This window comes from Falco cherrug, chromosome Z (assembly GCF_023634085.1).
Source record: "Falco cherrug isolate bFalChe1 chromosome Z, bFalChe1.pri, whole genome shotgun sequence".
NCBI classification, from domain to species: domain Eukaryota; kingdom Metazoa; phylum Chordata; class Aves; order Falconiformes; family Falconidae; genus Falco; species Falco cherrug.
Window position 1 is genome coordinate 759,531 of NC_073720.1, and position 25,092 is coordinate 784,622.

Genomic DNA, 25,092 nt, shown 5'->3' on the forward strand with positions numbered 1-25,092 from the left:
GGGGAACAGAGGAGTGCATGGAGCAAAGCAGGACACGATGATGTTACAGCCGCCCTGGGCCGCAGTGGTGGCACTGGCTGTTGGCGATGTGGCTCCGGAGCACTGGCACAGACAATGCCTGACTGCCTGTAAGCCTGGGGAACCCTTCCTCCTGACACACTGCTGTGCTCTGCTCGCAACACAGCGGAGGGAAGGGTCTGCTCCTTCTCCTGCAAGCGGTGGTGTGTGTCAAGACCTCTCACCCCTGCACACCTCACTGTGTTCCTTCTGCCACTCTGGGTACCAGCCCTCCTGCAGCCTGTGACTCAGGGCAGGATCTCCCACTGTGAGGACCTGGGCTCAGCTCCATGCCCTGCTGAGGGTTTCCTGCTGTCCCTGTGTTCCTCTGTGATTACTCTCCCCAAAAAGGAGTCCTTCTGGCTGAGGCTTTGACTTGCTATGCAGCAAATGCTTTCTTCTTGGTTCTCATGCTGACTTTTATTCCAGAACAGGAAGTTTCTTATTTTCCTCCTTGAATTAGTTCAAATTCTCCTTCAGCTGGAATCACTACCCCATGGTGAGAGCCCTCTCTTTACCCTTGACTACCTATGGCTTTTCCTTTCCTGACAACGCTGCTGCTCCCACCTACACAGGGGCTTGCGCATGTTGAAATGGATGCGTGATCCCTTCCACTCCAGTTTGATGCTGCAGCTGTGTACAGCAACAAATCCTCCTGGCTAATGGTACTGTAACCGCCATAATGTCATTTTTTCCTATTGCAAGATGCTCATAGACCTTTACAAGGCTCTCCCTGCATCTTTCCTCTCATGGCACGCTCAGGATCCTGACTGCTGGTTGTCATGGTGTGTGCCAGCCTCTGCGATGTGCTTTCTCAGCTCTGATCCCAAAAGATCCAGCTTTACTGGATCTTTAGCTCCTTTTTTCCTGCCAGCCAGGTTTTGTTTGGTTTGGTTTGGTTCTAATTCTTGGTCCGATTAATCACCATGGACCTGGGGTCCTTTGAAACCTCTGTCACACCCTGCCATCTCCATCCTTCCACTTGTACTCCCACCTGTCCTCAGCCTCTGTACTTCTTTTGCCCTACACCCTCTGCAAGACAGATATGGCTCGTATTTTGTGTCAGATATTTAGTCTCATGGGGCATTTGGCATCTCCCCAGTGGTTAATAACACATGAGGATTCTCCAGACTGTGGTCTCCATCCTGCTGTCTTCCAGCTCTGTCATAGGCAGAGATGCCGAAGGACAGCCAATTTTCCTGGCTTGCCTGCACGCCGAGCTCTTCATGTGATTTAAATTAGTCACAACTCAGATTTGTGGCTACCACACCACAAATTACAGATTTTGCATGGACAAGCTCAAAAACGTCAACTAGCAGAACCACGCCAGAAACCAAGCAGTGGCACAGAGGAGGAGGGCTGGAGGCTGTGCCCGCATCACGGCGGTGTGCCTGCATCACAGCACGGCACCAGACCTGGCCCCTGGTTGGGCTCCATCGCTCTGCAAGCACCAGCCAGCGGGAGGTGAGCATGTACTGGGCAGCCAAGCGGGTACGTACCCCCCCTGTGCTTACTGGCATTATTTTCTGCCTCTGCAGTCAGATTTTGTATTGAAGAAGGTGCACGTTTTCACAGGGCGGGGACCATGTGTTTCACCACAGGCCCACCTCTGCTGGTGTCGTTAGGGTCTTCGTTCATGACGTCTCTCCCAGGCGATGAGGCTTCTCCCAAGCCAGAAGTGCAGCTGTCTGCTCCCCGAGGGCACACATCTGGCAGAGGCTCTTTGCAAGGGATGCAGGGAAGTAGCAAAGATTATCAATAGTGCTGAAGCCTTTTCTTGCCCCAAAACTGAGCTTTTTTCTCTAGGAAATGCAAATTCAGCTCTGCTTTGCAGAAATATGATTTCCGGGGTTAACAAATAACCGTAAAATGCCTGGCAAGGTGGCTGAGACCCAGTCCAGGGGGCCAGCAGTAAAACAGGCACCCAGCATCACTACATCTGCGAGGCACCGTTCCATCCCTCTCTGCGCCCTCTGGGACCCCCTCACACCCCCCCAGCATGTCCACCTCAGCTTATTCAGGGGGTGGCTTCACACTCCTGACAAATTAAAGCTGCTTGATACCATGCCGGCTTGGCAGAGCAGCCATCCTTCCCGTCAGCGACAGCCATCTTACTGCTCCCTGTTCATTAGTGAGTGACAGCACACACTCACCCCCACTCCTTCACATCACACCCCTCCCTGGGGGCTCCAGTGCTGCCTTTCCTGGAAGTTGTCCCCCCTGCCCCGTCCGACCCCTGTGTTTTCACATCAGTCCGTAACTGATACCAGGGTGTGATTTCTCGCCCGGAGGTGCTGAGGGTCCTGAGCTGGGCTTTGCTGCGTGTGCGCTTTGGAGAGCCCAAGCGATGGAACGCATCCTGCCTGACCCCAGAGACCACCTGCGTCAACTTCCCACCCTGTTTGTTTTACAGACACGGGTCACAGGCACGGACTGGTGGGAGTGATGAGGCTGGGGGAAGGGCACCACTGTACCCCGAGATGTGCATGTTGGGTCACCAGTGAGGGAGCCGCGGGGAGGGCAGATGAACAGTGGTAGAGCCTCCAACGTGCCCGAGGGACCCTGGTGGGTTGGTGTTCAGCTTTTGTGGTTCATGTGGTCCAGGCAGACAACCCACGACGAGTCCAGGCCTGACTCGGGGATGCTCTGGGACGGACCCAGAAGGTGCTGGACATGGCAGAGCTGGTGCTGTGGGGAAGAAGGGCTCGGGTATGGGCATGGTGTCCCAGCATGGGGAAGGCACAGGGTAAAGGGTACCCTGCTGCTGGCCTGAGCATCAGCACCGGGACCACTGGCGGCTACGCCTCACCCTGCAAGGGCTCGGGGAGGTTAGCAGATAGCAGGCTGTGAGCGAACATGAAGAAATACTTTTTTCACCCTGTGCCTAACACAGCCTTGGGTCTCACTTCCAGGGGATATTGTGACAGCAAAAAATGGGGCACCACCACCCCTGCGCCAGGGCAGCTGCCCCCTAGGGCCACCTTCTAAGGTGACAGCGGGTGTCCTGCCAGCCACATGTCCTAAGGCAAGGGCAGAGCGACGCAGGGCTGCAGGGACAGGGCTCTCTAGCAGGACAGTGGCACTGAGGGGCAGCCCTCCTCCACATCCCACTGCCATGCCTGCCGAACCCTGGGCCCCACCAAGTGGAGCAGATGGCATTTGGTCGGGGCAGTTTAAGCCAGCCAGGATTTAGTTTAGCCCAGAAAGAATGGTTGGGACAAACTGTGGTGCTGCAGCTGAAAATGACAAACTTTGGTCTAAAAGTGAATGGAGTCACTTGGCCGAAAGCAAAAGCCCCCACATCTGGCAGACCAGCCCCTCTGTGTTGGCACCCCATGGTGGGGCCATGCGTGGGGTGCTGCAGCTGCTGGGAGGCTCAGCAGGCATGGCCCCAATGTTGGCACCGGGCTGCAATTGGTGCTGTCTAGGCGCGGCATGGTGGCCAGCTGGCCCCCGTCTCAGAAGTATGGGTGGCCACAGCCTGGCCACCCTTGGCAGTGGCCATGGGCACCTGTCTGCCACTGGGACTCTAGCACGGTGGGAGGATGTGCACAGGAGTCGGGAGTGAGCGGGGGAGCCGTGCTCTGGCCTTTCCGAGCCACATCCCTTCTCCCAAGCCCTTGGAGCAGCGCACCTGCCCCCAGCAGTAACGCTGGGGGCGCTGGGGGCCTCGGGGCTGGCACAGAGCATTGCCCACTCCCCGCAGCACCATTGTTCCCACCTCATGCCCCAGCTGCCCCAGCACTGGCTGCAGGACTGCCCTGCCCGAAAAAAGTCAATACGGCTTTCTGATGCCAGCTTTACTGCTGGGCGTTCCTTCCCCCGCCACCAAATTTGGGTCCAGGTTTTGCAGCTACCTATATGACTGGAAACCAAATTTTCAGCCATGTCAATCCCTTGCCTTGCTGGGAAACCTAATATCCCAAAATAAAAATCTGTTTAATACCCTAAGCACATCCAATAGTTACATAATTCACGTCTATTAGCTAAGTACAGTAATGAGTGCTCTGCATTTTTAAAACATCGGTTAATTGTCTCCCTTCTCCCTGGCAGCACAGAAGAACAGACAGAAAAGGCACAAAATGAATCCCACAAAACCACATCTGACAGGTTTAAAAATCTGTTTTCCTACGAGGAAATATGGGAAGGATGGGTGATTAATGAAAGACTATGAAGAAAATGTTTTATCCAGCAGATTAATTTCCACATGTGTTTAAATCCTTAACAGAGTTGGACAAGATGCTTGGAGCCGTGGGGGCTCCCAGGGGCTGAGCAGATGGCCACCGTGCCTGCCTCCCATCCTGCCCTGCTCCTGTGCCTTGCCCGGCTCCGGAGGGAAACCCGAAGGGAGAAGCCCCTAAACAGGGTGGGGAGATAGGCTCCATCTCTTGTCAAAATACTGGATTACTTTGAGAGGTCCAGGAATGAAGCTCAGTAAATCTGAGCCACGCTGCATCATATTTATCTCTGGATTTGTTTGTGTAGACAAGGTGTGCTTCACAGCACACCTTCCCAGCAGTGCCCAGCATCCCAAACCAGGCGGGCTCCATTCCCGGGGGCTTCTCTCTGTGCCCTTCCCTGGAAGTACCCCCAGGCACGGGGTTCCTGTCTTTCCCATACCAGCCCTGAGCTGGCCGCCCTTTGGGTGGAATTTTTCTTCTTTCCCTGTGGGAAGAGGTCTATGAGGTGCAAGGGTGCTGATGATGCTGGGGAGGGTGGAGGGTTCAGGCGTTCAAGGTGTCCCCCCACCCGGCAGTGGGCTGCTGGCCTTGGCCCTTCACAGGGCACTGTTCTGCAGTGCCACTCCTCAGCAGTTTGCACAGAATTTGTAGGAATTCTTAATTTTAAGCATAATATTGATTTACCCGGAAAATCAAGTAAGCATAACTAGCAAAATTTTAACTTTCTGGAGTCAGCCCCTGTTCTGAGTAATGCTGACCATGTTTTACAAAGAAAGAAATATTTTTTAACATCCGCATGTGTTTTTCCCTGAAGAGACAAATAACGAGGGCAGGAGAATGAATGTAGCGTATATGGAGGCCAATCATTTAAAGCTTTCACGTTTAGGGAGCAATTAATTATCCAAACCTCCAGTTTTGGAGAAGAAGATATTTAATCTCTTTGAATCCCTTGTGACTCAGACCTCTGACCTGAAAACTATGACCTTTGGCATCCCACGCTGCCTCCTTTGGGACAGAACTGAATGAAGGACTGTTGTTTTGTAAACAATCCTTCCATAAATCCCAGGGAGCATTGCCCAGGAAAGCTTTGCTGTCAGCTGCCTCACAAGATGGGCTCTTAAAAATATAAGATGGAAGCGAGTGACACGCCTTAGCATGGATCCTGCCAAGCCCCAGAGCCCCTGCTGCCGGTGCAGCCAGGAGACGTGCAGGCTGGGGGCTTGCTGCTCTGGGCATCGGTCACCAAACACCCACCGAGCAACGGCTTTGGGAGGATTTGGAAGCTGATGGGTGCTGCACACACCCTGCTCGCGGCATATCACCTGTATCATTGACATCAATTCTAAGGACACGCATCGTCCCTCACCTATGTAACTCATGGCCGACATCACCTTGTGCAAAATAAACCCAGGTACACTTGAGCGGGGGCTGCCATGCATTTCCTCGTGTAGCCTTCTGCTTGCCTTCTGCTTGCTCAGCTAAAGAGCTAGGGCAGGGGCTTACTACTTGTAGCTGGCAAAACCCAGGCTTTGATGAATGATTGTAAAAGCTCTGGACCTGTCCGTTCCTCACCCCCTCCCCAGATCTGGAAGAATCACTCAAATTTTAGGCTAATCTCTTTTAAAATAACAAAAGATGGCACAATATGGTTTTTCTCCCACGTTTGTTCCTGTGTGCTCTTCATAGCACAGCATCCATCTGAAGTCAGGGGAAAGGGGATTTCTTCCAAAGCCTCTGGTAGAGCCTGGCCCATGCCTGGTCCAGGCCCTGCGGGTGGCAAGAGCTGGGGAACTGAAGGTCTACAAGTGGTGTGACAGGCACGGACAGAGCCGGAGTGATCGCTCCCTCCCAGACAGAATAATTACCAGTCATTGCAGATGGAATAAATAAGCTGTCCCTGATAGGCAGCTTGTGGTTCCAAGTTCACAAGTCCCATTTGCGCTCATTCCAAGTACCCTATATCATTTGTAAGACAGCAGACCATTAGGGAGTTGATATTAGCCTTACCTGCAGGCTTATAAGCGAAGATGAATTGCTGTACATAGTCAAAGTATCTCTTCTGCAGGAAAAACAACACTGGGATACAAGTGAGGAAAATGAGAACACTGAGCAACGCTTTCCTTTAATTTATCCGCAGATGGTGTGATGTGCTCCCATTAACCCTGGGGTGGGATACGTATGTTAACCACGGCGAGGGTTGCATGGGCTTTGCTAATTCATGTTTGGCTGATGGAAGGGAAGAATCTCCCTCCCGCAGCCAGAGCTCTGCAACACTTCATGAGCAGGTGGATGTCTTCAGTAAACTGAAAAGTACGGAAAATTGACACTGAAACAAGTAATAACAGTGGCGTTGGCTGAGGCTTGCTCTGCTTCCCATTTCCCATGGTAAGCCTTCCCCCGGGAATGTGTGCGTCTGACCCTAAAGCTTCCCCATTTTCCAAGCCAATGCACTTGATGGGAACTCATCTTGCTGCTCTCCCTGTGATTACATACCCCGTGGATTGCCAGGGGTGGGATTGCTGCCAATGTAGAGTTGGCTGAAGCCGTTTTGCTTGCGCAGCCTCGCAGAGCTGGGGTTGGGGCCATGGGTGTCGTTGTGCACTGCCATCCCTCGCAGCGCAGCAGGCAGCCTCGCCGCTGGGATTGCTGCCATCCGGCATCACCCTCGGAAGGCACCTGTGTTGCGTTTCCTTCAACACCAACCCTGTGTTGGGGAATGGCTCAGGAAACGATGCTCTCGTGCCAGCTTTTTCAGGGTGTTTGCTTCCCCCTTTTCAATTTTTAGTAAGCTAGTAAAAATCAATAGGCCTGTGTTCCCATCTGCATGCCACCTGACATCCCCCAAATGATCAATGGGGCTCACGGAGGGTCTCTCAGGAAAGCTGAGGGCTGCAGCAGCCGCAGCATCCTGAGATCCAGCACTCTGGCTTCTTCCTCTCCCTGGTTCAGTCTTTGGTGCCATCAGGCCACAGCGCATCCACACGAGACCAACCACAACGGTGCCGGAGAGGACAAGCAGGAGCAGCAGCCCTGTGGCACATGGCTCTGCTGGCAGTGCTCCAGGATTCCCCAGGAGCAGCAGGGTTCTGCCAGAGCAGCAGTGCAGGCGAGTTTGGTGGGTGGAGGCAGGTCCCCGACCTGCGCACCCTGGGCTGGGCAGAGCCGGCAGCACAATGAACCTGAAATGGCACGGCAAGCTGCGCGGTGCTGAGCATGGGGCAGAGCCACCAAGGCCCAAGGACCTGGGGAAAGTGGCTTTCCAGGTGGCTGCTCAGGGAGCCAGCGATGCTGCCTCTGAGGAGGCCAACGGCAGCGAGACCCTGCTGAAAGCATGACCTCCATCTCAGCTGGGGCTGAGGCTCCTGCACCACTGGGGACGTGGCAAGGGGTCCAGGGGGGCTGGTGGTGCCACTGCCCCACCAGGGCTGGTCCAGCAAGGCACTGGTGGGAGCGAGGAGGCATCCCTGGCCACAATGGCAGGGACGGGGTGGGAAAGGCAGGAGCACCTCCATCTCACCTCTCTCCTTGCTGACATGAGTGGAGTTTTATTTCTGGAAGCAATTTAATGGTTTGCTGATAACTTTGATTGGTTTTGTGTTAGGTTAGCTTTTAATCTCTGCTCTGGTCCACTTCATTCTTTAAAATAACTGTGATTAAAGAATGCTGTTCCAGCCTCACACACGCTCACGCATGTGACAGCACGCAGGCAGATGGCTCCTGCCTGCTGACCCTCCCTGCCTGCTGCTGACACGCCTGTGAGTCAGGCTGGGACCACGTCACCATCGCTGCTCCTCCAGAGGATGGGGAGAAAACAGCCAGAAGAAGGAAGGCTGTTTGGATGGAAAAGGTGGAGGACACTGATAACCACTGTGCTGCAGCACATGGGGGGGGTGTACCCCCACCTCACCACCTTCCCCCACTGTCGCCCCCGATGTTGCCCCCTCTGCCCCATCCCCTCCACCATGCACCTCTCGCCCTCCGCCCCCAGGCCCCTTTCCAGCACCAGCCCAGAGGCCTCTCACGGGCTCATGCATCCCCTCCAACTGCCGCCGCACATCCAGCTTTGTTTTCCAGGTCCCTGAAGTTAAGCAGATGGGCATTCGCGATGTAAGGCAGATGCTGCTCCCCCAGCTCTGCTCCCTGCCTCATTCCAAATCACCCCCCATCCCAGGAGCGAGCCTTCCCATCCCAGCCAGCTGCTTGGGCTTGGCTGGGTCCCTGGTCTGTGTTTAACCAGTGTTTCTGGGGCTACCTGCAGCCATGAGGCTGGATGGGCACGGGGATGGGCTTCCCACCACCGCCTTTGCCCGGGCAGAGCAGGGTGAAACCTTGGACACACGCATGGCTAAACATTGGCATGCACTGGGAAGGGTTAAGAGTGATGGTTTCAGGGTGTAAGACCCCCCTGCACCCCTTGGGTAGTCCCTTGCTCCCTGGGGCTGCTGAACAACCTCTGGAAGAGGGGCAACGCTGGCGCTCTGCCTCTTCTCAGCCCCTCGAGTGACTGAGACCCCCCAATGTACCATACCGTTCACACCCCCAAACAAATTTTCTTCAGATGCAGCCTCTGGGCAGAAAATGGATCTGTTCTTGACAAACACCCCAGGAGGGGAAAGAAAACCCCAGCCTGCAGTCCCTGGGTATGCTGATTGTTTCCTTCACTGCGGGGCAGATGCAGATTTTAATCAATGAGATCGATGGTGAATGCTTGCAAGCTGCAGGAACGGAGAAGGGGCTGCTGGAAAGTGGCTGCAAGATGGATGACCAGCGGTGGAGGACCTGGGGGAGGTCAGAGGTGACCGTCAACTTGAGATCCAATCTGCAGCTTGACCCCTCCATGACAGCCACTGCCTGGGCTCCTGTGGCAGCTCCTGCCCTCCTGCTACCCAGCCATGGAGCCCTCACCTGCCCTCTCCTGTGGCTGCGCTGCCTAACGTTTACACACTGCTTTCGTGTCAGCGATGGCTCCTCTTGAGTCACCACCTCGAATGATCACCCGCGGAACAAAGCACGTCTTCATCCAGAAGCTGCCTCATGTCCTTCTGTAGCCTACCTTTACCTTGCCCATCCCAGCTCCCCAGGCACTGTCAGACACTCTTTCCTGAGGGCCAGCTGCCCCAAAACCCAGCACCAGGGCCACCCAGTGTCAACTCTGTGAAAGGGACAGCCGGTTGCTCAAGGCCATGGCCAGTTGGGTCTGGCGCATCTCCAGGGATGGAGACAGCACTGCCTGCCAGGGGAGCCTGTGCGGGGGCTTGAGGTCCCCCATAGCCACCTCCTTGCCCTTCACTGCCCTTCTGAAACCAGATGCTGGCCAGAGGCTCACCTGAATGTGACACCTGGGCTCAGACCCCCATGTCCCCTGGCGAGGGACAATGATGCCTTGTATTTTTGAGCAAGCACTAGGTAAGGTTTTCCTTGAGGGGGAACCTCTGTCTCCTGAAAATGTTCCAGCCACATGAAATGTGTGAATGCCCATCAGCTCCATTCCCACGTTGTTACATGGCACGCTGCAGTCCAAGCATCCCCTCCAAATTCAGGGGAGGCTGAGGGCTCCTGTTGCCCAGTGCCCACCCCAACCCAGAGCATCACACCTGCTCCCAGTCCCGTACCTGCCCGGCACAAGCACCCCGTGCCGGCGGTCCTGCTCTTGCCTCTGCCTTTGGTGTCACTGGTGAGTGCTCTTCACCAGTGTCACATTGACCATCTCAATAACCTGGCTGCAGGGAACAGTGTTTTCCAGAAAAACAATGACTTCCTGAAATTACTTTGCCTGGCCGGAGTTCTTTGGCAGAGCGAACAGGAGGCCTAGCAGTTTGCTCACCCGGGTTTGAAAACACACCTCGGCGAGCCCAGAGAAATGGCTCTGCGTGGCCGGCAGACTGTGGTGGGGTTTGGGTTTGACCCTGGAGCATCTGGTGCTCACTCCAAAGGCTCCAGCTCAGCTGCCCATGGGTTGTGGTCATTCTGTGATGGTTTGGTTCCCTCTCACAGAGTCTTTGGCTCCCAGGGTTCATGCTGCTCCCCGTCCTCCCCTCACCTGCCTTCTCCTTGAGCTGGGCAGTCGGGCAAGCTGGCAGAACCACGGTTGCATTTGTTTCCTCAATAAATATGTGACTGCTCTAAAATGGATTTTAATCCACTCTCTGGCTAAACTGCAAACACGGTGAGAATATGCAGCTTGCCTTAATACCTTCTCTGTCCTTAAAGCAGAAATAAGTATTTTTTGTCACTCTGCAGCAGTGCTGTGCACTGCTGAGCAGGCTCCTGTTTGGCTCTGTACCTTTTTGCATTTCATTGCAATTCATTACCATACAGCCTCTGTCTTGAAATATCATAAAAGCCACCTTTGAGATCCTCCTGGAGTAACAAGGCAATTAAAAATGGGTCAACATTATCTTTCAGAAAGGTAGGAAACAGCCTCTTGCCCAGCCACCCACACGGCCGGGTGGCCAGCTGACTGCAAAGCAGCTGGTGCAGCAGCACTGACGGTCCCATCTCCAAATGTCACCCCCAGAGCCTCCACCCTGTCAGCCACCAGGTGACTCAGAATCAGCATGACACATCATGGGGTGGCTGCTCAGGTGCATTCTTGGGCCGAGGTGACCATGAAACTGGACCCAAGTGCTCGCTGTTACTCCCAGTCCTTGCAGGCTGCTAGAGAAGAATTTTTTAATGAGACCTGAATGAAAGAAGCAGCATTCCCACTAGAATCTGGGATAAATTTATAAATGGTCTCACCCCAGTGCCTTCAGTGGAAGGGGATGAGGGCTGGGGTTGGACCCAGAGCCTCAGCTGGGTTTTACAGTGTCACTATTTAATAAGGTGACACAATATTTGGTAACATATAGTCTAAAAGCAGTCAGGTGCAGCAAGCACTGCAAAACGTTATCCTTAATACTCATTAACCATCAAATGCACCTCCACAAACTCGGCCAGCAGCGGCAGTGGCAGCAACCCCAGATACGGGGAGACTTCTGGTCATCTCTTCGCCTCGGGCAGTGTGGCATCGGCAGTCCGATGGTGGGGGCAGTGGCTGTGCTCTTGGACAAAGCCCCCATCACGTTTCAGACAGGGTGGGATGCTCCCTCAAAGGCTCTGTTCCTCTGTGGCCCCGGGTACCTGCGCACAGTTGCCATATTCCTCGCATTGCCACCAGGTCTCAGCTGAGAAACGCAGGTAGCACGTACCTAAACCATGGCGTAAGAACGTCGTCTGTTAGAGAGTTACAGAAAAAATAAAGCCAGAAATCTTTGAGATACTGAAGGTGTAAATGCCATAACATTGCGTCAGGCCCTGATGGGTCCTTGAAGGGGACCTTGGGTATTCCGGCAGTCACAGCCTGGCTGATCTACTGCCACATGCCGAGAGCTCTGTCACTTGAAAGTCTTCTTACCAGCTGTGTCTGCAGATGGGGGCTGGTAAGCGGTGCCAGGCAGAGAGCCGAGCCGGGAGCCTTCTGGCCAGCCTGGCTGCTGGCACCGCTGAAGCTGCAGCCCATGCAGAAGATGAAGAGATGGGTCTTTTTAAATTAACTTGCAATAGGCAAGACCAGAATGTGAAGGGTGGTAAAAGCCGTACTGCAGCCAGCTTCTCCCTCCTCGGCTCTGCATGAACCTGTAAGAGAAATCCTCCTGCTGGAATTCCCTCAGCCTTGCCCGCAACGTTTGTGTGCCCACAGGGGAAGGCTCAGCCTCAGCGGGGCGACAAGAGCCGCAGCCTTCCCTGGTGGCCAGCGCCACCGAGGCACCGGCACCCCTTGGCTGTCCCACGAGGCTGGTCACAGGAGGGTGGCACCGAGCGGTGATGCTGCCAGTGCGGTGAGCCAGGACATGTGCCTGGACAGTGAGGGGCAGGAGGCATACCTTGAGGTCAGAAAGGTGGATTTGGTTTCGGGTTCTTTTTCCTAATTAATCAAATTTAAACTTGCAAGGTGTGCGGATTCCACCACTGTTTTTATGATAAAAACATCAGTTTTCTTGTACTGTATTCTAAATTGGCAGTAGCTCTACAGGAGTGAACAAATGTCTGTTTAAAGTCAGTTACTTCAGTAAATAAATACCTACACACGCACCCCCACCCCCACAACCCATTTTAAGCTATTTCAGTCCTTTGCAAATAGGTTTCCAATTTAAAAGAAAAAAAATCAATTAAAGTCATATATTCTAAATGTAACAACCAACAATGATCTTCCCATAGATATCATTCAGCCTTCATTTTAAAAACAAAATCAACATTCAAAAAGCTATGCTGCTGCAGCAGAAAGTTTCACCTTTTAATTTTTTATACAGGATTAATTTTTAATTTTCAGACATCAGAGATAAAGGGAAGTTCCCCATGAGCTCTCCTGTTCAAAGAGTACTCCAGGCAACTATTGCCATCAGGTCTCTATTTATCACACTGGAGGCTCTGACGCATATTTTTACTGATATTTTTCGTTCAGACAAAAACATTATTGCTGGTAAAGTTTTGGTGTTTGCTAAAGCCGGGCCCAGCCCCGACAGCTCGGTGGGAGCACAGGAGAAACCCCCTGTGCTCCTTTCTCCCCAGCCCCCTGGAAGCATGCTGAGTGACGTCCCTGCCTGGCGCTGGGACCTTCTGAGCTCCCTCGCCACACGCTGTGCCCGAGACCCTGGTATGAGTCAGTGTCATAGATGCTGTTAGGTACATGCTCCTTCCACGCGCGCCCAAAGACCTTGACTGCACAAAGCACCATCTGCAAGGTTTAGCTTATGAGTTGAGTTACTCAAGTGTCTCGCGGAGCCAATGTCCCACAAATCCCACAAAGGATCCTAACAATTTTGCAAAACTCGGAAATGCATCTGGGGACTGCAGCCCTGCAGCAGCCCATCTCGGCTGGCCACATGTGCCCTGGTGCCCTTGAGCTCCCGTGTGGCCCCGCTTGCCGCCCCTGTGCAGGGGGGAGTGGGAGGGAGCAGAGCTGCCACTCGAGCTTTCGGGGAGCTGGGAACAGAGAGGTGCAGGGGCTGCCACCCGCTGGAGGTCACTTTTCTAAAGGGAGAAGGAAACTCATGTGGCTTCTGGAGCTCGCAGTGTGGAGCTCAGAGAAGAGCTTTAATGTTGGGTTCTGCATGCTGGTTGCTCGTGGAAGCTCCTGCGGCACCCAGAGGACAAAACACCTTCAGGTCCTCTCCAATTCGTGCTACTGGTCTGTCGGCTTTGAAATAGGCAAAGACAGTGCTGAGCAAGTTAAGGGCCTTCCACGTATGCTGCTTTCCTTGGATACAACTCATCAATTTGAAAAAGTAACTTGGCTACAAAAATTACTATTTGAAATCCAACAGAGGTGATGCCCGGAGGGTTTCTATCCTGCATGCTAGCCTTGCCCTGCCCATGCTGAAGGGGCACGCTCAGCACGTGAGGGGCGGGCAGCAGGAACAGCCCCAGTGCCTTGCAGCGTGTCCCTCCGGGTGGGACAGGACCCCTCACCCCCAGGCCTGCTCTAAGCAGACCCCTGCTGGGCGGTCAGGGGGTCCCAAGGTGAGCCTATCCCAGGGACCCACAGACCACCAGCCATGCTGACACCCCAGCTCTGGCTGCACCCTAGGGGGCTCGGCTCTGCGCGACAGTGTGGGGATGCCCCAGGCAGCCGGTGAGCTCGTGCCCAACCCTTAGCACCGGGCCAGAGGGAGCGAGCTACGGGCAGACAGGGCCCTGAGTCAGCTGCAAGGAATGCTGATGGTCGGCAAGACATGTGCCATGGACAATTCTACCATCCTGCTCTTCAGAGAAAATCTCTGATCAATACATTTGATGGAGTTTACACTGACCTCGGTGGTCTGCATTTCCAAATGGCTTTGGTTTAGTCATGATTGACATGTTTTGAGGAGGACATCAACTGAACAGGCACTCGCGCTTTGAATGCGACCTGGCTGCTGCCGCAGTCGGAGTGCAGTCGGCGGGACTGGGCTCCTCCAGACAGGGGGTACAAGCAGGATGCCTGCGGAGCCACATTGTCACCTGCAATGTCCCCACCAGCCCCTGGGCGAGGAGCTGTGACGCGGGAGACCAGGGGGGCCCTCCCTCCTGCTTTATGCCACTGAAAACAGCAAATTGGAAGTGCCTGGTATAATTTCTCTAGAGGTTTTTTTTCTATAAACCTCAAGCGACCTTCATTTCCAGTATCTTACTCCAAATAACGCTAATTAGTGGACAGACAATCTCCATTGCACCAATTTAGGCAGAATATTGTGTGACAGTTCGGAGACAATCATGCATATGTAATTAATAATGTACAAGTCCATCACTCCGTATCTCAATCACCTTCCCTCAGGTTGGCTCGCTTCCCTCAGCCTTAATGCATGCCCTTTCAAGCCGGAGAAAGGAGCACCTTCCCATTTGATCTCATCTGCCCCTTCCTCTCCCTCTGCTCCTCTGTGCCAGGAGCTGTCTGTCCATCTGTCCCCCGTGTGCCGCCCAGCACCCAAACGCCAGTACAGCCGCTCTGTCACTAGCCATGTCCCCTCCGGGCCCTGGTGCCACTGCTGCTCCCGCTCCAACGCGGAACGTGGCTGCCCTGCCCCTCCTTACCTTGCCATGGGCATCCCGGCCAGTCCTTGGTGCTCCCAGCTGTGGTGTGAGCATTGTGCCCTCCCTCCTGCTCCCAAGGTTATGCCCGATGTTGCTCAGCTTTACACAACGTTTCAGGGTGGTTTCCTTGCTTGGATCAGTGCTAAATGAATCCAGCGTGACATCCTAATTGCTCACACTACTCCGCATTGCGTTCAGCATGCTGAATTCCTCAGTGTGATTTTTTATTGCCTCTTGGCCAAAGGTGTGGTTTCATGTCCAGCGCCAGGATGTGGACAGATGCTGGCAGCCAGCACGGTGTCACACACGGGAGGATGACCCCCTCCATCCCCCCCTTGCCAGAGCTGCGGCTGGGAAGGGGTGGGCTATGACCCTGGCTGGGGGCCACCCAGCCGCTGGCTTTGCCCCACGCAATGTGGAGGTGCTGGCAGCACTGTGCATGGCAGAATCGCCGGTGGCAGCGTGGGTGGCATGTGGCTCCCTCAGGCCCAGCATGCCGGCAGAAACTGCCAGTGCTCAGTGCCAACGGAGACTTGCTCAGGCAGGAGGAGGAGAGGCCACAGTGCTGCTGGCCACTCTGCGTAGTACCCCAGGATGCAGCCAGAGAGCTAATTATCAAAAATGATGCTGCATAAATGAAAGAAATATCGATCTTTTTGCATCAAAATGCAATCATGCCAAACCAAAGCCAATCAGTGTCCTTGAACGCAGACATATAGCAGGAAACAGGCAGATACTTCGTGTAAGTAAATTGCTTCAGGTGTAGTCTAGGCTTGAGTGTATTTTCATTTCTATTCAATGAGGAGACGGCAGCGAACACTGAACTCCCTGCATTCGGCCATCTCTCTCCACAGATCAAACAGTTTATATTTTGTGAAGTAAACAGCAAAACCAGCGTGCCTAATTTTTGAAATTCTTCTGGATTTTCTTTTTGACCTTTGGTATTTGTACATTGATGCTCTCTCTAAACCATTGCACAAAAACACCTTGAAGTCTCAAGCTTTAAAAATGAGTCTTCTTTTCTGTTATCCTGTGCAGCCTGGATTATCTTGGCCTTGTCAAAATACATTCTCTAGTTAGGGGTTGGAAATATTTCCCTCCTGGCTCCCAAGTATTGATTTTTCAAGGCTGAGCTCTGCCTGTCAGTTGAGGAGGGGAGAGGTGAGAGTTCGCCCGGCGCTGCCGGCTGTGCCTCCTGCACCATGCAGGCCGCATCATCCACCCAGCCGCTGCCTTACCTGTAAGGAAATACCGCAGCCACTGACGCCTTAACGCATTCGTGCATTCCCCAGACTGGTGCTTTGCATAATTCCTTCGTGGGTTTTTCATTCTGAAGAGCAATTAGGTCACGCGTGACCCGGCTCTGGCCACCCCGGCTCACCCCATGGCACTCTGCAGGCAAACCCATCTGCCATTTAAAAAAATAACATGTATTGCAGCTTCCAACCCAAACGCAGTGTTACACCAAATACCCGTGGTTATCCAGCACACCAGCTCAGAAGAATCTCAGTGTTTAATTTATTTCAATTATTTTGTTTGGGGGAATGCAAACCATAGGACAAGGAAAGAGCATTGTCTGGCACACGGCAGTGGTGGGGAACTTCTGGAGGATTTCTATTCCCTTGTTTGCCTGGACACGTTGTTTTGGGACTTAAGAGAACATCGTTCCCAGCACCCTCCTTCCTACCTTCGTCAGTTGTAACAGAGGCTGCAGTCCCTTTACCAGGACCCCCACCCCTCTGATGGTGACTCCCCCTGCTTGCTCTCTGCTGATTCTCCAGTGCAAAGGAAGAGGTTTCTTAAACATCGGCGAGACCTCACATTACTGGCCAGTAAATCAGCAGCAGGGAATTACTTACATACCATCAGGCAGATGCCATGAAACCAACACTCTTCAATACAATTCAGTTTTATTTCACAAGCATATTTACACGGGGGAGTTTAATACATACAGAGGATGGGGAGTGGATTCGTCGAGAAGCTGCTGGAGAGGCAGACACTTGAACCATTCACTGTACATGGTGACTTCAATCATCACAACATTTTCATACAGGTGTCTCATCATGTCATCTTTTGCTTGTAAACTGCCAATGAAGCCACATACATCTCTACATTTACAAGGACAAGTCCAAATACAGTGCTAACAAATCAATAAAGCACTAAAAGCTTACACTGGAACGACAATACACACTTCACTGCGGTGCTGAGCGTGCGAGGCTGGGCAGTTCAGGACTGGGCTGCGGAGGTAGCCCAAGCGCACTTGCTGGGGCGGTGGGAAGGCATCGCTGCCGGCCCCTTGCCAGCCCCATGACCAGGCCGGCCCCGCCACCAGCGCTGGTGTGCCCGGGGTGTGTGACTCCTCAGCACACCGACCCCTCGCTGCCAGTGCCTTGGCTCTTGCTATGTGAGCTCACTCAGGACTGTGAGGAAATTTACCGGCTCGCTTCTGCATTTGAGAAAATCCATTACACCTCTAGCTTGAAACAAACATTTTAACGCATATATAATTCAAGATGTTTGTGCACTATACCACAAAGGAAATCACTGCAGGGACACGGTCCACACTCCTACTGGGCCCGCATTTTGTTCTGAAAGTAAACACACATACATAGGCGAGACTGCCGCAACCCACCGGACAGGATCCTGGGGTACCAGGGGGAGAACGCCTACCGGGTACACAGCGCTCTCCTCATAAGCCTATACTGAAAATTACAGCATTTCATTCTACGGATGGAAAGTCTCTGCTCGCTCTCCTCTTTTTGTTTTGTGTGTTTTTTGTTATTTTTTAATCTCCAAGGTTACATATATATCTGTATAAACACAATGTACATGCACATTGCATTAGTTCACTTAGAAAAGACCCTGATATTCTACTACAGAGTTCTCCACTATACACTACATTCCCACCAGAGAAAAGATTAAAACTTTACAGCAGTTTGTGTTAAACATTCCTAATGGTCTTAATTTCTTGGGTTTTAATTTTTTTTAATTATTTTTAAACAGCAAACAGATATGTAGCATCAGGACTGTAAATCTCAATTTCATGTACACTGTACTACACAGACCACCTAAAAAATAAAATAAAATAAATGCTTTTTATATTTAGAAGCCATTTTTAAAATTCATTTATTCCATTTTGGGGAAGGGAAGATTCTATAAGTACCATTTTTACTTCATTATGTAAAGACAGCCTTCTTAGTTCTGTGAGCTTTCCAGACTAAAATGACAAAGGAAAAGCTATACAAACATATACATCAATATGTTTAAATAAAATAGTATTTTATAGATTTTTTCTTTACTGTGAGCATAAACCAACATACTTCCACACCATTAAATATTTCACAAAATTAGATATGTAAGAAGAGGAAAACACAGTCACTGCTAATGTTACCACAGGAATATTCCTACTGAAGGAAGTGTTTCAATATATCCATTCAAATAACTTACCTTCTACACACTTTTCATCATTTTTCCAGCCAGAATTGCTCCCCCCCAGTGCCATTTGTGCCGCCTCCCCCCAAGGCCTGTGTCCTTCCCCCTGGGCCCCCAGTGAAGGCACCGCAGGGCTGTGGCTGCGACACAAGTGTGGGTGGCACAGCGTGGGTGCACGCTCTCGCTGCCACGCACGTCCTGGCACAAACAGGAGTGGCTTTAGGAAGAAAAAGCTTTTTTTCTTTTTTTTTTTTTTTTTTGTCTTTTTTTTTTTTCCAAAATAAATACCTGCATTGGTAGCAAAAAACACCATTATATATAAATACTCCTTTTTTCAAGTTTGCTATTCCATCTTAAAGAGATTCTTCTTCTTTTTTATTTACATGTGGACTATTCTTTCTTCCAGACTACAGCAAACAGTGACTGGGCACAGCAGCACTTCCCAATTCTCTTAAAAACCAAGACTCTGTATGAGGAAACATCCCCTTCAGATCAGAACACAGGCCATCCCCCCGCCCCGAAAATCAATCCCTCCCCACCCTGCGGCAATGAGCCCCGCACCAAGAAACACACGTGCCTAGCTCTAGGATGCATCACCTGCCATCATTCAGTGGTCACTAGGAGAAAGTACACGTAAACACAAGCCTTTTGGTAAACACTGAGATTCTGCAAGAGTCTCCAAAGGAAAAATGTGTTTAATGAGGGCTGCTGCGTGAACTCAACATCTAGCAAGGAAGGGGCCGGGCTCAGCCCAGCTGCAAAGCCTGGTGTGATTCCTGCTGCTGCGGGTCTGGCCGAGGAGTGCCATCACAGTGTCACTGCTTCTGCTGCGCCACACTGGGAGCACCTTCCTGGCACCTTCCTCCTCCCGGCTGCAAGGAAAAACCAGCTGGTGTCAGTGCAGCCGCCTGGCTGAGCCCACCGCGGTCCGCCGGCACCGCTGAGGACACCCCTTGTGAGGAGCCCAGAGACAAGGGAGAGGGGGAATGATGAGGAACAGCTTTCTAGCATGGGGGATTTACCCTAGACCATAAAGCGATGCTCCTTGCCATCGTGAGCCATGAGGATGACATTGCGGTTGGAGGTCCAGATGAGCCGTGCCAGCCTGAGGGCGTTGTGGGAGCCCGGCGAGGCTGGCTGTACTGGGGGCACCTGGTAGGTTTTGATGCAGCGGAGCTGAGGCGCTGAGTTCAGCATGCCGATGCTCCCCAGGAGAGAGGTGTTCATCTGCAAAGACACCCACAGGTGACCCACCCTGCCTGCCGCTTTTGGGGAGGGTCACCACACACAACTTGCACCCAGACCTCCTACCAGACTTCAGCATCCCCACGATACCCAGGACCAGTGCTGGCTCAAACCAGGCTTAATTAAAACTTCCTTAGTGGCAGTGTTTGCTGGCAGGGCAGTGGAGCGTCCAGGAGTGTGCCGGGTGGTCTGGGTGGTGAAGGACCACGACACACAGCTGTGCGTGAGGGACCTGATAGGCTCAGCGGGCACCATCCCGCGCTCCCTTCGGGACCTCAGAAAGGTGCACTAAGCATAAGCACACACAATCGGAATTTAAGGAAAACCCACAAAATCAGAAAGAACATCTTTGTGCTGGAATATTATCTATCAGAATCATAAAAACCACTAGCACTGATGATACACCGCATAAAGTGCAGTCGTGGTGGTAGGTACAAACAGGAAAAACCCAACAGCAAGAGGGTTTTTAATTGTCTGGTAGACGAAGCAGCCGTTCAGGAGAGATCTGTTGAGTTACACCCTTGGAAAGCAGGCCAGTTCTCACTGATGCGTTCTGTCTAGCTCCGTGTTTATAAAAATGACATTCTCTAATCTAACCCACTGAGATACACAAAATCCTACATATGCTTTCTGGAACACTGCTTTACTCTTAACCCCCTTCCTACTCGTATGTATCGCAACCCTAGGATTTCCATCCCCGAGACATGCCCCATGGAACCTTGGCAAATCCTGGGACATTTAAGGCGCGTTATTGCTGATGCCACGTCCTGAATTCTGATCAGTACAAAGTACAAGCCATTACTTTTTCCTGGCTCTTCTCGGCAGCAGAGCGGTGTCAGAGAGTGTAAATCATGGCATCTCTAGCAGGGAGCAGGCAAGCACCACTGACATTTTCACAATTTAAATCATCTTGAGTAATAACCCTTTTAAGATGACTAATGTTACTGATTTTCCTGCATTAATAATAGTGCCAAACAGAACACAGAAGGGAAAAATCACTAGTGCACGAGGTCACATTTTAAAACTAAATGTGTAGGTATGTTTAACTCCTTATGTAAAAAACGCTTCAACATGAACATTTATACACCTGGAAGAGTGTGGCAGATCACAATTTAAAACTCGTGCCTGACTCTTTTCCCCTGCCAATTCTAAAAGATCTGGCTTGATTGCTTTCTAGATTTTCCCTGAGCACTTAAATTGAATAAACATAACTGATGGATGAAGATTCTTGCTGCTCTCATTTACTGTCTCAGAAAGCACACGATATAGTGATGGGTAATAATTCAGGAATTTTTTACGGCACCTGTAGAACTACTGAACGACACAGAAAATTGTGGAAGTTAATTAAAAAGTGTAACTGGCACTTATGGGCATACCAAGCTCTGTTTTACAGTCTTGTTACCGTAAGACTCAATGATTTTGATAGCACACATCGCTTGATCAAGTCAGCTGCTTCCAAATAATGTATTTTCTAAGTCTAAAGCCTTTTGAAGGTAAAAAAAAAACCCCACAAACCAAACCTGCTTGGGGAACATAGGCATCAGCCTACAAGTGACAAAACGTATTCCTACCGATGTGAGATTACAAAGAAAAAGGTTGCTTAGGTTAAAGAAAATGAACCTCTAGACACTTCACAAAGTGGTGGTCTGACTCTCAGTTTCTCCTCACGTTCCAGACCCTTTCTCTATTCTTTCCGTCTCAGCTTTCAGCATGGTTAGGGAAAGTCTGGATTTCTCCACGTGGTGCAGCCGAGCCCAGCGCAGGGTCCCCATGCTGCCACCACCCACGGGTACAGAGTGGAGCTGGGTGCAGGGGCTTTGGCCTCAGAGTTTTGCACAGCCGCTGCCCTGGCCTGTGTAGAACGAGCTCGGGTCACCTGCGGCCTCTACATTTCATCCCGTGGACATTTTAGGGTGTGAAATTGAACTATTACAACAGTATCATACCCCAACTTTAAACATCAGATATGAAGGTTTATCATTTGAGAATGTTCTCTGATTACCCAGAAGCGATGTACCGATGTGTACCCATCCCTCATCCAGGGACAGCTGCACGAGATGCTGAAACAGAAATGCCAGCAAGAAAAATCCGGTCTTACAGGGATGCTGCTGCTCAAAGCTGCCTTCACAGGTCTGAAGGGGTGGGGAGGGAAGAGCTACACAGCGGAGAGGGGCCGGGGGCACCGAGCCTCAGCCCACCAGCCACCCCTGACGGCAGAGCAGTGTGCTCCCTTCGGCGCGAGGGACCCACGGCGCATCGGGCTGGTGAATGACAAAACTGCTTTGAGGTTTTAGCTTCTGCCCTAACTTCTGGGACTCTCCTGTTGCCAGCATTTCCTTAGATCTTACACAATCGCTGAACGGTGTTAGAAGAAAATCCCACACGGGAGTTCATTAAGGATGTGCCTGCAGACGGAAGGATGGGAGCGTATCCTTACCTGCCAGAAGGAGAGGTGGCTGTCAGAATTGGAGTATGTAGCGAGGTACCGGCCGTCAGGAGCAAAAGCCACTGCAGTTATCGGTCCTTTATGGCCATGGATAGTCTAGCAAGAGCAGGAGAGAACAGCAACATAGAAGATTCACCACCTGTCACCATGATGCTGCTGAACACACTTTTAACTAAACACAAATGCAAGCATACATGGACTTCTAGAAACCCTTCTTGGAAAAACAAGGGAGACCACTACTGTCAGCAAAAATTAAATGCTATGTGGAAATGCCTCTTCATTTTCACCTGCATCTTCTGTTATTCTAGCACTCGTTTTCTGACCATCATTGTGTCAGTCCCAAATGCCCCTGAGCAGCAAACCCAGGCTCTTGTGCAGCGGCTGGCTCCCCGTCGGGGAGGACTTGGGGCGGCACGGAACGTAACTGCAGACCTGCCACCCTGGGGACCTGTGCCCGATGCCCTTTCCTCAGGGCACTTCAACGCCTCCAGACAACCCAAAACATGAAAGCACACCACTGGAATGTCTTCTCAGGTGGGACTTCAGCACGTGCTGCTCAGTATTAAATAACACAACAATTTAAGTGTTCTAATTGCTGTCTAGCCAATAAAACAGAATTAAAAAAAAAAGGTAATATGTGTCTTTAATGGGAATTTTTTAAAAATGAGATACTTACACTCCCTGAAGGAAGCTGTACGTTGGATGTCTACCCAGCTGGCTCGGCAGCAGGCAGGGAACAGTAAGAGGCACAACTCCCCTGCCTTTACAAACAGTCTTTACAGGAACATCACCCCACCAGAGCACCCAGCTCTCTCCGCTGGCTCACTGGAGGCCGCTGGAAGGCCAGGTGCTGAGCTGGGCAGCAGGCACAGCTGGACCCCCACACCCAGCACCCGCCGCCCCACGGCTGGGCACACGGGGCTTCGGGCTCCCACACTCACACCACTGTTCCTTCTTCAGGATGGCCACAGCCCACTCTGCACACAGGAACGGTGATGGGAAGACTACAAACTTCATTCCAATGGCACAGGAGCATAATTGCACTTTTGTAAAAGCACACCCCGCCCCCCCCCCCCCCGCCCCGCCAGAGGCAGGTGACGGCCTGGGAATCACATCCACCCGCAGCTGTATGGGCTCATCCTTACGGCCGTGCCTCGGTGTGCAGAGGCAACCATTCCACTGACAGAGCCCTCTCTACTCCAACAAAGAACACAAACATTTTGATTCAACCAGAAGCGTGCAATTAAAACCCTTGTGATTGCTGTCACAATATATATAATTAAAAGTTCAAGCCTTATGCTGTAGATGAAGCAAAAAGGATTCCTTTTTCAGAAACAACACAACAAGAAGGTACTTGCTATTGTCGCAGATTAGCACTTGAACTATTACTCGAAACACACGCTTCGGCAGCGTGGCGCAGGTGCCTAGGCACGCACCACACATTTCTCAGGCACATATTAAATTCTCCAAGGCCAAGTCCTAGACTCCTGGATCTCTGACAGTATTTAATGTTACACACCCCACTACCAGTCCTCCCCTAGAGCACCCTCCCATGCAGCACCACCCCAGCACCGGGGTCCCTGCAGGCATCAGCACCCCAGCCTGGCTGAGCCAGCACCTAGCAGAGCCATCTGCTCACACGCCATGCTTACAGCTATGGTCTCACCGGTGGTACAGATGTGGGTTTTTTAAAATATCCAACTACGTAAACATGTATGTCAGAAACACCCTGAAAAACCACACACTTATTCCACGCTCAGCGTCACTTAAGATTTTAATTACTCATTATCTGAGATTACTATTTAGCAGGTGCAGAATGAGTGGACGCTTTAGGCAAGACTGAGACTTATTTGTCTTGTGTCCTCTGATGCTTTGGAGATCTCAAAATAGGCAAACCCAGGCAGCCCACCTACCCTTGCATCTTATACCCCAGGGGCGCAAACCTGAAAGCCCCTCTTGTGGCTCTCAGTGAGCACCAAGGTCTGGTCTCTCCCACCAGCCGAGGAAGCTCGGCTTCCCGGGGATCCAGTGAGCACTGGCAAGTGCTGGGGGGCTTGACGGCAAGCGGGGCAAGAGAAGAAAAAGAAATGCAGCCAAGGAAACATGAGCACCGAGGGTAGGGCCAACCAACAAAGGGTTAAACAGCCACAATCTGTATTTCAATTCAGGCTGACACATGAATTCCTTCTCAAAAATACTATTTTCTATTGGATTCACATTGTGAAAACAGTAGTATCAGAAGCACACAAAATATTTCTTTGAAAATACACAACAGCAGCTCTTTCTGCATCAAGAGGCTCTGGGCCAACTCTAAACTGGCAGGGCTTAACTGTGTGAAAAAAGACTTTGTAATATTCATGGAACAAAATTAGGCTGTGAAAATAAAAGTAGTGCTCCTGTACACACCACCGGGACATTCAGAGATGAAGACCTAATCAGAACAGTACATTGCATCTGAAGTTAGCCTTGTATATTAAGAACCCATTAATATATTTGTTTCTTGTTTATCACATAAAAGGTGAGTGAATTCCAACAGAACCTCAAACTTCTCTCTTTAATGTAATCACCGCAGCCTAAGATGAAAGTTTGAAAGGGCAATTAATTAGATAATCCAATGTTTAGGCCCATCAAACTCTTCAGCACTTAACAAACAAGCAATACTTGTCAATAAAATATGTTTTGGTAATACAAAGGTAGAAAATCAATAGTACTATCGCACTTGTTGCTCTTTTTACTACTGAAAATGTGTTCCAATAAGTACAATCCTTAAGGGAATTTATCTGCTTTGTTACTTAAAGGAAGTAGTTCTCTAATTGATGCTAATCCTTTCAAGCCAAATTTTTTTGTGCTGTCTAAAGTATGCTTTGCAATGCCCATCGAGTGTTTCCGAGGCGTAACCGAACCAAATTATTGCTGCTCATTCAAAATATTCTGCTTGCACCCATACATTTGGTGCTCAGACTCCCCTGGCTGGCACTGTTTTGCTGCGGTGCTGAACACTGCATTAATAGATTACAGCACTAATGCCTCAGCAGAGAACGCATGCCAAACATGCTGTCTTTTGGATTGCTTTCAAGTTACTATCCACAGTTTTTCTGCTCCAGAGCAGATATATTAGCCCACAATGAAAAGTATGCAAAAATCTGTGTGATACTGGTTTGGGAATGGTCTTAATTCTGA

At 51.3% G+C, this 25,092-nt stretch overlaps 1 protein-coding gene across 5 annotated transcripts in view; it reads right to left on the reverse strand.

Moving 5' to 3' along the window:
• Positions 1–16,682: 16,682 nt before the first annotated feature.
• WDR7 (WD repeat domain 7) overlaps positions 16,683–25,092 on the reverse strand; it is a 143,185-nt gene continuing 134,775 nt past the window's right edge. For all 5 annotated transcript variants that reach the window (XM_027803586.2, XM_055699777.1, XM_055699778.1 and 2 more), the window contains 3 exons: positions 21,904–22,008; positions 19,244–19,448; positions 16,683–19,093 (listed from right to left, as the gene is read on the reverse strand). In XM_027803586.2, the coding sequence (XP_027659387.1) occupies positions 19,245–19,448; positions 21,904–22,008 (309 nt within the window). In that variant the 3' untranslated portion in view covers positions 16,683–19,093; position 19,244. The remainder of the gene's footprint in view (positions 19,094–19,243; positions 19,449–21,903; positions 22,009–25,092) is intronic.